At 43.1% G+C, this 14,816-nt stretch overlaps 1 protein-coding gene across 1 annotated transcript in view; it reads right to left on the bottom strand.

The window, feature by feature from the left end:
* Positions 1–2,594: 2,594 nt before the first annotated feature.
* The window catches only part of MAATS1 (MYCBP-associated, testis expressed 1), a 29,884-nt gene continuing 17,662 nt past the window's right edge, over positions 2,595–14,816 (bottom strand). Inside the window, exons 11-16 of the mRNA XM_010083804.1 lie at positions 13,834–13,905; positions 12,131–12,277; positions 8,835–9,056; positions 7,404–7,552; positions 6,097–6,188; positions 2,595–2,896 (exon numbers count right to left, since the gene is read on the bottom strand). Coding sequence (XP_010082106.1) covers positions 2,595–2,896; positions 6,097–6,188; positions 7,404–7,552; positions 8,835–9,056; positions 12,131–12,277; positions 13,834–13,905 — 984 coding nt within the window. The remainder of the gene's footprint in view (positions 2,897–6,096; positions 6,189–7,403; positions 7,553–8,834; positions 9,057–12,130; positions 12,278–13,833; positions 13,906–14,816) is intronic.

Here is a 14,816-nt window from a genome sequence, read left to right as displayed (position 1 = left end):
AGCTGGCAGATCGGTTCAGCCAGGCTCCCTCCCAACGGGCAGCTGCTGAAAGAAAAATGGGACAAGCAGAATTTCCCCAGTGTTTCCACTGTATTGGTGCAGCCCTGGAGGCATCTGCTGTGTTTGTTTCGGGTACGGGCTCCTCCCCAGCGTTGTTCCGGCTCCTGCTAGGAAAAGGAATGGTGCATTCTTGGGCTGTTGATTTATGATCCCAATTCCCTCTCACTGTGCTCATTTTCTTTCTCAAATCACATTCTGCAAAGCCTGAAAGAAAAAAGACCAAACCCCATACATGACAATTGAAAGCAGTTTCTAGAGCAGAGTTTCCTGCAGGAATCCTACTGTGGCCTTCAGTTTACATGCTAGGCAATGTCATGTGGAAAAGATGGCTTTACCCTGACGGTGTCCCTTAAATCATAACAGAAGCCAAGACATTTATAGCTCAGCCTGTGCACAGCATCTGGAGTCCCCTACCCCCTTGTTGTTGTGCAGAGGGCTGTATCCCTGCAGAAGACCAGACCGCTGGAACCTACATCCATTCCCACACCTGTTGGAATACTTCTTAGCTTTTTAAAACCACCTCAAATTGTACAACTGTTTGCATGGAGAATGTTTATTTTGACATACCATCTCAGAAATACAATAAATGCCTCACTGGATCGGTCTTCCTGTTCTACTGTTCTGCCACATCAAGTTTTCTATGTCTCTCTTATTACATTGGATCTTGTGATTCATGTTATCCCCCCTCTTTCAACCAGGCTACATTTGTTCAAGGCGGCCTGAAGCAAAAGAGCAGATCCCTGCACAGCTTCTCCTCCCACACTGTGGAGAGTGTTTCCTTCTATGTTTTTTGCACTTGCTACATTCCCTTTACTGACTAGCTATGTACGCCGTGAGAGTTCTCCCAAATCCCCAAACCCTAACGGGATCATCCTCACACAGTCCTAGACCAAATCTCATCACCCATCACTGGCTCCTGCCAGATTTTGTAGTACTTAACGGAGGCTGCCTGACCCAACCAGTCACCTGGTGCCCCTGGTTCAGTGGAGACCAGCAGTAGTTTCTTGCTGCAGCTCCCATTTTCCTCTCTCCAGTTCTTATTTACAGCTCAGTGGAATATGGGGGTATTCAGACTTTTTTCCTCTTCTCTCTCTCTTCTCCCTGCCCACCCCACCCAATCCACAAAACAGAAACCTGATCCAAAATTTTCCCAGGAATGCTCTGATGAGCCTGAATTTTTGACCAGCTGCTGGTTTGTGTTTTTGAAGGAGCAGCACTATGTCCAGGATTAGTTAGCTGGACCATACCTGAGGCTTCATAGACCCAGCACAAAGAGCAGGCTATCAGTTGCAGAGAAATGGTGGAAGTGCAGAGAGACCAGCCCATTATTGCGTTAGCACTGAGAGCTAATACTGCTATTTGTTGCATAAGTTGTAGCCAGGGCATCAATGAGTAAGCATTTTGGGTGTGGTGTTGCGGCTGTGCCTGCTCCTCCAAAAGCTGGTGTGTTTGACATTGGTATCAGTGTAAATGTACCTTTCAGACGCTAAACCCACAGACCTCAGGAATTTTGACAAGTGAGTGCTGGAGAGCTGAGCAAGTCCCTGACAGCTCTCTGGTGAGATGCACTGTGCCTGTCTGCAGCCTGCTGATTTCTGACATCCTGAGCTGGAGCACCCCCGTTCTTGCAAACAAGGCAAAGCCAGCATCATCTGTGCAAAGCTCCCTGGAGCTGGAAAACCAGAGTGAATAATGCTGTTCTAAAAAAAATAAGATTCTTTCCAGAATTGTTCTCCTTTGGGACGATAAAAAGCAAGAAGAGGTCAGCCCAAAGAGTAACATTTCTGGAAAAGCCGTAAGCACCGGCTAATGGGTTCTTTGCACAAGCTACATCAGCCCCTGCCATGTCATTCTGCTATCAGCTAGCCTTAGTTATTAGTGCCAGGCACTGCCTGGTTGGCAGGAACTGCTCTGCTGAGGTCAAGGGTACCTCTTCTTAATGCAAGGACTAATTATGCGAAAAGATGAAGCAAGATCTGACCGTTTTCATTCAACTTCAACCTTTTATTAATAGCAGTGCTAATGCAGGAAGCCACTCTTTGCTTTACTCCACTAAGGAAATCAGTAGGACATACTTGAGAAAAGACTCTGTGTATGGTCTCAACTCAAAATTTCCCACTGCGGGAATACTTTTTCATTTTATGTTATTGGTGCAAGAAAACACCATCAAAAGTCCAGGTACAGATCTTTATTGGTCTGAGCTAGCAAAACAAACATGGAATACTAACACTGCTTTCTCACTCAAGCTTCTTTTAATAATTAGAAGAGAAAAATTAGCTAATGAGGTCCAAAGCTAGTTGCGGAGAGGGCAGAGAGAGGGGGCTGGACTGGGGCTGCCACACCAAAATGTGTACAGAGTTGTTCCAGGATGACATTGCTGGCAGGCAGCAGGAGGGACAGCCCAAGGGAGAGTGAGGATTTTCCATTCTGGTTGCCCTGAAAAAAGTAAATATAAAGTGCTTCCCTTTCCTTCACCATGCTCCAAGCTCAAATGACAGAGGGGAAAGGAAACTCACCTGATTCATCTTCTGTCTCTAGCAGGCAGTGGGATCCTTGTCTGATCCATCAGAGGGGTTCTCTGCTGTCTCTCCTGGGCTTTCTTTGCACAGAAATTTAGCTAGTTCGGGTGCAACTGGGGCAGAGCAAGTGCTGTCAGCTGCACTTGGTCCAGCAGCTGTCCCACTCAAAGCAGCGCTACCTGTCCCAGCAGGAGCATCTCCCTTTATCTTGCTGGCAGATGTTTCCCAATCTAGTGCCGTATCAGCCACTACCTTCTCTATGCCCCTGTGGATGATCTGATGAGCAGCATAGATGTGTTTTCTTTGGGACTGCCTCACTGTGCATAAAAAGAGGTAAGGCTTTTACTTGGAAATGTACAGCAAAGTGTTATCCACAGGGCAGAAGAGAGGGACAGGTCTTAGCCTTCCTGCAGCTGTGGAAAAGCCTATCTCAGGGGAACAAAAATCACGCCCTTCTAACTTTGGCTGAAGGTGTTCTACTGCCACCTAATAGCAGCAACCAACTTTGCATTTCACTTTGAAGACTAGCCCCCACAGTGGGAAACACAGCCAAAGTGTATTCCTTTCCAGCTTAGAGCATAACTGCCCAGGATACATTATCAGGCTTTAAAATAACTTCTCCTTCAGTGTCTTTTAATTGCAGCAGATCTCTGGAAGACAGAGCTGAAATCTGCCCTCTCCTGTGTTATGATTTCGCCTGCACTGAGAAACTCTTACTGAGTTCAAAGTTAAGACTTGGAGACAATACAGACAGATTAAGTCACCTACCTTATCGTCTCCCTTTTGCTACTGCAGGATTGTTCTTTAGTGTGTTTTACAGTCTTCATCCAATCTCATTGGTATTTATTTCCAGCCCACCTCTTGGGAAATAATTACCCAAGCCAAATCATTCACCCTACAACTCTCTGCATTGTTCTTCGCTATTCTTTGTTCCCTCTTTCTCCTTCTAGACATGACGCTGGAAGGGAATCAAAATACGGCGTGCTTGTAAGGAGGGTGTGGGGAATGCTGCAGGAACGAGCTGTGGCTCTCATTGTGTCACTTCCCTGTAAAAGTCCAAGATTTCCTTGTTGATTTGGACTGTTTATGCCGTAAGGCTGAGCTGTACTTTAACTGCAAATCTGAACCAGCAGTGTCTTGCGTGCTGTCACATAGTTCCGAATACTGTCACTGACTCGGTCACTGAACGTTACTAACCCATCCTGTTTATGTTTATCCACTTCCCAGGTCTATTTTGTGGACAATGAATGCAACTGGATCTCACTTGCATTTGAAAAGCCGACCTTCACTAGCCAGCTCTCAGTTCCCAGAAGAGCTTTCTCTACCCATGGCATTTTGGCTTCAGTCGTGTATGCATGAACTGCATCAGCTCTACCTGGAATACTCTCCTGGTATTGCTGCAGTCCCTTCCTCCACTCACAGTGAATACCATCTAAAAGAAACTGGGTTCAAATTGGTGAGTGATTGTCCTTTTAAAAGCGAGTTTTTTCATATCAGTACATCAACTTCTACTTCCAACACAGGAGGGTTCAGAAGTGAGGTGCAGAGGGGTTTCAGGATGAGCCAGTATTGGATAATCCCTGCTTTTATGCATAGGAATGCAACAAAAAGAGGAGAAAAAAAAACAAGAGAAGAAAAGATTAGGTAATGGCAAAATAGAGATGTTTAAAGGGAAGCTGAATTGTAGGTAAAGACTGAACTTGCAGGCCCTCATATCTTTGTTCTTCAAATGGATTTGCTCCTCTGGCAGGCCTGACCACTGTGTTCCCAGTTCACTTCCTGCCAGTTTCAAGGAAGGTGTATGCTCAAGCATGTGCCAGGTTGCTAAACACAGTTTCATAATGAATAATCTGGCTCATTATAGGGGAAGCTTTAAAAGCTGCCACACAAATGAAATAGACTGATGTGCTTGTGAGATCTAATGCCATTCTTTGATAATATTTCCAATGGATTTACATGGAACAGTTACTAATGCAGCTTCCTTGAAGGTATCACTGTGCAGGAGGTTTATGGCAAGGTGTGTTCATCAGAGCATACATTTGGTAGAATTCAGTTCTTTCTTGGGTGTATGGAGTCCCCTCACCTCATGCCACAATAGCAGAAGAGAGTATGAGCCATGTCTCTTCCTGACATTTGATGTCTGCTGTCACAAGAATATTGTGGCAGATTTCACCTGGCCACGTTTGAAGGAGGTCTTGTACTTTATCACCTATTGCTCTAGCTCTTCCTCCAGCATCCCCTTTAATTTTTGCCTGAGTCTAGCTCTGCTTTCCAGGCAAACCCACTGTAGGTATCACATATTTTGAAGATTTTTTTCCTCTGTTGCTTGGGAGTGCTTCTGATGTGCTTTGTTCATCAGTTGCTTTTGCATCTAAGACCAGTACATATTTTCTTCCTTGCTCATACCTCTGTATGTCCAGAATCCTCGGCAATCTCCAGGTTTTCCCTTTCTGTTCTCCTTTCTGAGACAGGCTAACCTGTGTGTGTTCGTGCCTGAGCTGCAGGTTTCTTTGACTAAAATTACATCACCTGCTTGGGTAGGCTTGCAGAAGCAGGGCTAAGGAGAAGGGAGCTGATTTAAGCTTATGTAGAATTGCCAGCTGCTGAACAGATACTGTCATAGTGACCTATACACAAACTAGGAAGAAAAAAGTTTGCAGAATTCAGACACCACAAAATGTATTCGCAGGGTTCATGTTTTCAGTCACAAAGCAAAAAAAAAAAAAAAAAGGCAATGAAGTAGGTGCTTTTGTTCTTAAGTCAGAGAATTACACTGTGGTAAGGACCACTTCAGACTCTGTTGTGGTACAATTGCTTTTCTTAGGTTATATCCACTTTCTATGGGTGACTGGTCTAGTCACGGTCTTCGGAGTGTGCTGGTCAGTGGAAACATCCCAGTCAAGAACAGCCATTTATTCATGATACTCAAGGTAAAACACAGGTTTGCAGGTATTTTGACAGACATTATTCCATTTTGGCTAACAGACGCATCCTTTGAAACTGCAAGACTATCTACTTAAAACACGATGCCGCTACAGCCAACCCTAAAACCTTATCTTTGCTTCTAGCTCTCAACCAATTGGGGCGGGGGGAGGGGGGGGTGTGGAAGCATAGGAAAGCATATGATCTTCCTTCTACATATGGCATGTTTTTAAGTAATCTGCCTGTTATAGAGTTCTACAGTTTTTGGAAATTGCCATATAATAGACAATTCACAGCCATGCTACTTAAAGACTTTCCCCAGTCTCTTCCTGAAGGTGCAATGGGCTACTGCTTCTCACGTAGTTCTATTGTCGCAGATACACCAAATTTACATCAGGCCACCATTTTAAAACACTAAAGCTCATGAGAAATTGGTAAAAAAGGGTCAGAAGTCTTAACATTCTACCCTGTAGAGTGCAAAAGAGGAATTTCAGAGAACCGAGTCAACTTTTGGCACTGCATCTTTTCTTTCAGTCAGATAGAGTGAGGAGTGTGAACCAGTTCACAAAGAGAATACAGTTAGCGGACTTCTTACCTTTTTCTCTGATAGACATTTTCTCAGCTTCTGGAATCAGGAAATCATAAACCAGCTCTGCTACAATCTCTTCTGACTGTAGGCGAGTTCGACTACAGAACAGATGCAGAGTGGTATTAGTGTTTTAATTTTCTTTCCAGATCACCTCTGCAAACACAAGTCTCCCTTGGAAATACTCTCACTGTTTTCAAGGGAGTGTATTGTCATGGCAGTAATTGTTAGCTGGGTCTTTCTTTATCCTATAAACAAGTGACAGTGTGACTGTTCCCCTTTGCACTGCACTGCCAATGTGTTCAATACTGCATTGGAAAGCAATATTTTCAGGGAGATGATCACCCTAGACTCCTTATCCTCAAAGATATTTAGGAGCCCAGTTCTCACTTATGACAAACTGAATTAGACACACAGTTACCTCTGAGGACTTGTGTCTTTGTCAATTTAGTCTTTGGCTGATTGCTGAGTTTGCTAAATTCTTCCCTTTTGTGACTCTGCATTTGGCTGGAGCACCATGCTCTTTTCCATGCCAGTGTTTAGTGGGTCCTAATTGGCCCAGGGGCTGCATGCATTATCTACACTTCATTCTCCCCAGTGATTTCAACATTCTGGTTGTATTCATCTAGCTACAAAATACACAGCTGCTGTACCATAGGAGAGTCACTGTGTCATTGGGATTTTTATGGCTAAATTCCAAAAAAAGAGCATAGAAACTGAACTGGAGGTTTGGCAGGTCCTAAAAAGTATTCACTGCTGATGCCCCAGCCAAGCACAAGACTGTGTTCTCAACAACTTACTCTACTCAAAGTGCCTTGTCAGGCAGCCATCAATATGACTGACCCCCATGGAAACTGGCAGCTTCTTAAAGAACAGCCACCCCAGAATGAAAGACTGCTCTAGAGCTGTATCTTTTAGCATCTCTTTCAAAACGATTTTCTGTAGTGGTGTAAATAAATGAAAAGACCAGTATGAATGCATATTGCTTTAGGCAGTTCCCCGATTCACTTAAAACTCAGTCACAGCACCACATTGGCATGGAGAAGTCTAAAAAGGGTGATTCTCAGATCCCACAAGTGATTTGCAAAGGGAATCTGGCACATGCTGTATAGAAATAAGGCTCTGATGGATTTATATATGTGTACCAGGTAGTAACAGTGTTGTTCCTATGCAGCAGTCACACTAACGAAGTGACCAGCAACAGTATTGCTCTGCCCTTCCCATATCTTAGGTTATACACGTAACCACAGATGCAGATGGTCAGGCAGGTTCTAAACTGCTGTAAACAGCCTCTAATGCGCCATTTAATAACGTACCGACTTTCCATTTCATAAGCAATGTCATTGATTTCTATAGCCATTCTCTGAATCTCTTCCCTAGCTTGTTCTTCAGCTGTGTCCTCCATGCTACTCAGGATAATGTCTTCCAAGTAGGAGTCAATAGTGCTCTGGTGCACTTTCACCACCTGGAACAAAACACCCAGATATTGTTCCTCTGCCTATTGTTGTGCCAGGAGCGTGGTGGAAGCAGATTTGCAAAGACGCAAGAACAACAGATTTTCACCAGACTCTTAATTTCAGGTAGGCCAGCCTGAGATCTGGTTTCAGAGGTTATTCATAAGAATAACTTATGTAAAAATTTATTTTCTAATGATTCTTTCTGAGAACTAATTGAACAGAAATAAGTGCAGCAAACAACTAGCAGTGGAAGACAAACTTATCCACAGATCCAGTTCTGTTGCAGCATGTTAGTTCCGTGAATGGAATGGCAGTTGCTTCCTCAGTTCTCATGGTCCCCTGAGCAACAACTGCCAAATAATAATAATCAGTATTGACTTCAGTAAATTAATCTGCTTTCATTCAAGCACATCCTGAAGGAAAAGGTTCCATCAAGCCAGTCAAAGTAACATGAACAAAACCAATATAAAATTATTGGTTTCCTTATTGTGGTTGTAGAGCAGAGATTCTAAAAATGGGTGTTTTCCTTCTGCTAGTCTGAAGGGTATAAGCTTATGGCACTTTGACCCTCCTCACTTCCTACTCAGAGATGCAGAAAAGAGGAGAAGCTAAAATTAAAAGAAAAATAAACATGATGCCAGACTCTCTTGGTATTAACCTTCTCCCACAAAGTTTGAAAATTATTGGTTTAGTCAATTAGGCTCCCACTCATTCCTTTCAACTGGGAGAAAACATGCTTCATGCAGTCAGGAGCTAGGGAATAGGAATAGGGCTACAGAATACTTATGTAGTATGGTAATTCAGGATTTTTGTTTCTGTATTTCAAGGTTATGTTATCCACTATCATGACTTAAAAATAATTTTTGTACCTCTAGGTATTTGCAGTCCAATTCTGGGGTGCAAAATCTTTCCAAAACCTTGCTTAAAGGCATCCTTCCAGGGAGAGCACCTAATAAGTTCTGCTGCACATGACCAAATGTTGACAAAACGCTATACCTAAAGATGATCTAGGGACATCTGTTCTCCATAGGTGTTTGTTGTGGAAATTTAGAAACCTACCTTCATTCTTTATATGCCTAACAGGACTGTCTATAGGGGTATTCTGATCATCCTTAATGTAATGGGCACGACTCCTTTAGGAAGAAATCCCTCTCTCTTCACTAAGCCTTCCTCCTCAGTTTTAAACTAGCCATCACCAAAGTCAGAGCTGAAGCACCTCCCGTCTGGACCTTCCCACAAGGAGGCAGTTCCTACAAACCACCCACAGTCCCACCAGTCTCCCTTTCTTGCCTGTTTGAAAATCTCATCTTCTTCCTGACGTAGCCTCTCTTCCAGCTGACGACGCCCGCTCTCCTCCGCTTCACGCATCCTCCTCTGCCTCTCAGCCAGCATGACAAAAGCGTGGATCTTCCGTTCTTCTTGCAGCCTCACCAGCTCTTTGGACAGAAAATCAAATATGTTCGCCAGTACCCTTCCTTCTTCCCTGGCCAAGTGGTTTTCCAGTGATGACAGCTTTAAAAAAAAAAGGCAAAGAATTGTGTTACAAACTCCAGGAATGTTGTTCCAAGTCCCAGGACTACCACAGGCATGTGAAACAGCAACATCCACTCAGACCAGCCATGGGACAACCATAGGAGTTTTGCATTCTTGTTTTACATGTGCTAGCCTGGATACTGCATAATGTAATGTTCCTGTATATAAGTTCTGATGGCATAAAGAGGCTAAAAGATGGCAAAACTAGAATAGTCTCGATACTGTCACACTAGGACAAGCAGCCCCTAGGCTTGGGTGGATGAACAGAGAACGCGCTGTGTTCCAGGTATTATGAAATGCTTTTGTGGCTGACAGTATAACCAGGATAGTGGCTGAGGCCATCTGCTTGGTACTGGGGAACACTCCCCTGCCCAGACCAAGAAAGGGGAGGTATAAAAATGACAATGGAATTATTTCAGCTGCATACCCTCCATCCTTCTGTGCTAAGCTTAGCTAGACCAGAATAGAAATATAGGATCAGAAATTGCAAATGAAGCTTTTTTCTAGCATTTGGAAAGAAAACCCTCAATCTTTATGAGTAGGGAGCTTGAGTAAAGGTTAGGAGACCATGCAATTGTGCATACGGCCACAGTTCTATGCTCTCCTAAGGATAAAAATGTTTGTTACAGTTCAAAGCCACCTCAGTGAAATGGCATGCCTTTGGCTGGATATTCGTGATGCAACCAAAGTGATTCAACTTGCTGAGATAATGCAGCAACCATGAGTCCTTACAATTTTATGTATTGAGTTATTACCTAAAACTGTACAAGTTACTAACTGCTAACAAATTCAAATCAACACTAATTATATTGAGTTTGCAGAGGTACAAACAAGATCTCAAAATTCCAGGTAACGGAAAATCAGAAAGTCTGTGACAGAGCTGAGACTAGATTCCAAGTGTTCAGTGTTACTGTGCCATTCACTCCTTGTTCCAAGCACATTGTGTTTTATGGGTTAAGGATGTGTGATTGCACTTCAGAAAGGGACAAGATCTATGGTAAGTTCATTATCTCCAGTATGGACTATGAAGCCACAGTCCTTGGTGGGAGGGAACGTCTGGAACTGGCTGGGATGCTGTGTCTCTGTTGGAATAAACAGGCAGTAACAGAGTAGACCTGAATGTAGAACTCAAAATGGAGCTGAAATATCCCAGACAAGTAGTAATAAATCAGCTTTCTTTTACTGCTGTGCCATTTGCTCATGCAGTGTTTCAAAGAAAGTGGAATTGTCAGTGATGCACACACATACAAGTGACAGCACTTAGGCCATCGGTATTTAAGATGGAAGATGGCAATGCAGTAACTGCACCAGCCCACAGGGAGGGATAACATGGAACTAACATGTGGATTCCTCTTTATTGCTCCAGGTGCTGTGTCCAAAACTGGTGTGAAATAGAAGAAAATGCAGGAACACTCTTGTCTTAGACTTCTGTTATACATAAGGTTGGAAATTTTCAACCCCTCATTTTGTCTGGAACTTCTGTCATCTTTCTGCAGGAAGCATTTCTTGAAAATTGCCTCTCTTTATACTGGAAAGGTCAAAAACCTGAAAAAAAAACCTCTGACCACCAAAAGCTAAAGAACTGTGAGTCATCAGTGACTTTCTTAAATAGCCACATGCATAGAAAACTCCTACATGTGCATCCCAGGCAGTTTTACAGTTCAAAATGTTTGAAGACCTGAGCTTTGGATGGTGTGCCTTAGGAGACCCAGTAAAAAAAAAAAAAAATAAAAAAAAACAAGATTAGAGGACGTAGATACCAGCAGAGGGGGATAGTGGCTCTCCCAAAAGGAAATTCTGAGATCAGAGGTCAGCATCTTTACCCTTAGCTCTCTCTCCTTCTCTATGAATGTCACTATGGTGTCTGAACTGCTCTCTCCTTCACTCTCACCTGGGCTTCCAGAAGAGAAGGAGCATTTCAAGTACCTAACGCCTGAGGCTTTTATTTTTCTCTTAATTCCTCATCAGAAAAATTCTGTATTCCTGCATTCCACACCTGGGCTCCCTGTGTATGAGGGAGCACCTGGAAATGAAAAACAGTAAAACATAGTCACCTGGTTCAATTTTTACTGAGATCTGAGGGGAAAATTTGTTGCTGTCCACCCAGCAGGAAGCAGTGGTCTGGCTTCACCTCTATCAGGCCAACTGGCCAGCGGATGCTGTTATCATAACCTGGAACCTGCAGAACTGCCTCACAGCTGGTCATTGAAAAAACAGGAGAGTAGCGAAAACTGTAAGAAAATCCACAGGAACGTGGGAGATACTGTACATCTGAGGTGCAGTGAAGTTATGATCCATTTCAGACCAGCATCTGCCATTTCATTCACTTTGCCCTGGAAGGTTGTGGCCCTGCAAGGAAATAGGATGGGAATTTTTATCCCTAGTTCTCACTAGATCCTTGGCAGAGGATGGAGCCCAAAATTTCTCTGCTCTCCATAACAGTGGCAAGTACAACAATGGGACACTATTGCTAAGGTCCTAGCAGTCTCGAGCCCAGGAAGATTTAAAAAGTAAGTCTGCTTTGGCTTCTTTTGTGATGTTTTATCCCTGAGGAGGAGCCCAAGAGGGTGCTAAGCTAGAAAAGGAACAGGGAAATGACAGAGCAGTAACATAAATTCAGTGAAACATCTGACAGATGTGAGTGACAAGCATGTATTGTGATGCCAGGTCACAGCACCAGGCAAATGACTGAAATGTGGGAAAGCTGAGGTTCCTCTGACAGTGCAGTTTGCTCAAAGACCTGTAAACATAAATAAGTGCTCTGTCTGCAAACAAAGGAAGCGCAGCCTGGGTAGCAGCTGTGGTCGGGGCACCTCTGTCTGTTTCTGAGATTCCCCAGAGCCCCCACAGCACTAAGAGGACAATTTTAGCCCCTCAGGCATTCAATGTTTGTCCTGTGCTAGGAGAGTATTTTTGATACTTGGTGTGCTGTCTGTGCTGTGGATAAGAGAAAACATAAGAAATTAAATGTGAGAGTGTTGGTGGTACTGCAAGCAGAGAGTGCCCAGTCAGGACAGTGTTGCACATCAGTCTTCCCATCTATCCAGGCAAACCTTGTGCATTCGCAAGTCACGCTGTTGCTGTAGAGCCAGTGTCATTTGCTCCTCTGCCTTCAAAAGCAGCTGTCCATCCTCCTGGAGTGCATGAGTGGTGCGCAGCTCTTGGATCAGTTTCAGCCGCTTCTCCTTCCCTTCAAACATCTTTAAAATAAAGTTAAACAACCGAGCATATTAAATGGAAAATATGGATCAATGTGTTTTTCCTGCAGAGCACACCCTTTTTCTCCAAGCTGCAATATCAGCTCTTTCCAAGACCTAGTTCTCTGCAACAAATTTTTAGCCACTTTTAGGCAAACGCTACAGCTGTCAGGTAAATCTTGCCAAAACCCTCCTGTATAGAAGATGGAAATTCAGACCTTCTACAATGGAGTATAGATGATCCCTTGACACTTTATTATAATTTTTTTTTTTTAACTCTGTTTGGCTTCACCCAGATCTCAAACCCCTGGAATGTGGAACAGCAATCGCAGTGTCAAGTGAAAAGGGTAATAGCCTTCCGGATAGCCTGTTATATCAGCCTCAATGTCAAAGTTTCCCAGTGTGAGCATTGCTCCTTTTGCTCAGACCAGGGTTAGATGTCTCCTGTTTCAACATCTACTGTTTTCTGACCTTCATTTTGAGGGAGTCCAGCAACAGCTCAAAGCAATAAATTGGTGGGGAGGTTGTTGAAACTGCTGCTGTCCCTGTTATGGGGTTATATGGCCCAGCCCTCTCCTGACACTGTCTTATTTTCATTCTACTTCCCTTCCAACAGGAATTCCAACAGCAACAAAGGATCACTCAACCCTGCTCATGTCATTCTCCAGCTGAGTCATGTATTTCTGATCCAGTAGTAGCTGGAAAAAGATTCCTAAAATGATGGGACATTTCATGATGTGAAAGTCAACAGTCCTGCAATGGCATCAAACATCCTTCTCGCAGACCACCACAGAACTGGATAAGATTTGGGAGGTCTATATTCCACCTCAAGCCACTTTCACAGTATTGTATTGTTTGCTAAAGCTCAGGCCAGGGTCCCACATGGGAACACTTCACAAACATCAAATAGTTAGTGCAAGAGAAAACATCAATTATATTCTCAGCAGGCATGAAAGCAAACGTTCTGGACCGGCCTGATCAGAAGTGATAGACTTGCTTAATATAAAGGCCACGAGACATAGCTACTCAATTTCTACCTAGACCGACTCCTGCTCCACTGAATGCAGAATGATGGGTCCTGCACTTGCTGGAAATCATGGTGGTGTGCTTCAGTTGCTCCTTATCTAAGGTTCAGCTCACCATCCCAGGAAACTGAAGAATGGTATAAAATACAAGCTGCCCTGCTGGGATCTGGGAGGTTTCTTGAGCCTGGTGATCTTGGCATAATCAATGCAAAATGTACTCATGGTCCACAACTAGTCTAGAATTTGCCATTTGAGTAATTCTGCTATGGAACATCTAATTAATCATCTGACTACAGGGGATGACAGGAATAGGGAGACACTCACAGACGTGTAGGAACCTAGAAGTTCCTGTAAGAAATTTGGGCCGGAGAGCAAAGACTTCAGGCTTGAAGGACTCCAGATAACATATAAGAGGATATGCTGCAGAAGACCCATTACCCTTGATTAGTGTTGTAGAAGAAAGACTGCAAACACACTTTAAATCATTCCCACCATCATTCTGAAGAGGGACATAAACAAAGAGCCACAGAATACCATGTTCTGAATAGCCCTGCCTCGGAGCAACTTCTGCAGACAGATCACTGCCAGTTCTGTTTCCTCTTCCTCCTGCCAAAACACAATAGACATCCACACAATAGTTAATTATTTGTTTGAAGACTGAGTTTTCTATAGACTATCCATCTAACTATCAAGAAGTCTAACTCACATCCAGCTTTTTCTCAGTTGTTTCTGAACACCATTCTTCTAACTTCTGGGGAAAGGAAGGTGAGTCAGAATAGTACGTACTTCCATGTTTTACAAGAGATGGGGGAGAAAGGCTGTATAATTAGATTCTATTTGAGATTTTAGAGGGTCTTTAGAGATGAGTACCTAATGATAAGGAGATGTTGATGGAGAAAATTACTGTATGCATTAGAAATATTATTTCTAGCTTGACTGAACCTGAGTTTGCAAAATGAGCACCAGTTACATTAATTTAACAGGTCAAGACACCAAGGGGATAGAATTATTATTGAAGGAGGTGCAAGAGAGCTGTTAACCATAAATAATGTGATTAAATTAAAAGGGAACATATACAATTTTTCTGTTGATATTTATTCCAGTGGTGACCTTTGTCAGAGAAAATCAGTAAATTTAAGACTCAGAAAGTGATAGTTTGGAAGTAAAAATTAATTACATTATATTGTGATTTGTCTCTTTGAGAACTTTACTGGCTTAGTATTGTGTGACTGATACTAACTTGGAAGAACGATGCAGCATAGTGGGAAAGTGAACACAACCATAGAAGGGGAAAAAAAAAAGGTTTATTTTAAATAGAGGAAGCACAGCTAGCAGCATTTTTTCTTGCTGAGGGGTCTTCTAGTCTGGAGTTGACAACAGCAGAAGGAAGAAGCCCATTGGGTGCCTGGGAAAGATAAAAAGAAATCTAAAAACTGCAAAGAAGTTTTTTAAATAAAGAACCTATGAGGTCTGCATTGAAATGTGGTATTTTAGAAGTGCTGGAAAAATAGGGAAGA

The sequence above is a fragment of the Pterocles gutturalis genome, unplaced genomic scaffold (genome assembly GCF_000699245.1).
Source record: "Pterocles gutturalis isolate BGI_N339 unplaced genomic scaffold, ASM69924v1 scaffold9945, whole genome shotgun sequence".
NCBI lineage: Eukaryota > Metazoa > Chordata > Aves > Pterocliformes > Pteroclidae > Pterocles > Pterocles gutturalis.
The sequence above is the reverse complement of the archived record's forward strand: the minus strand, read 5'-3'. Positions and strand labels throughout refer to the sequence as shown.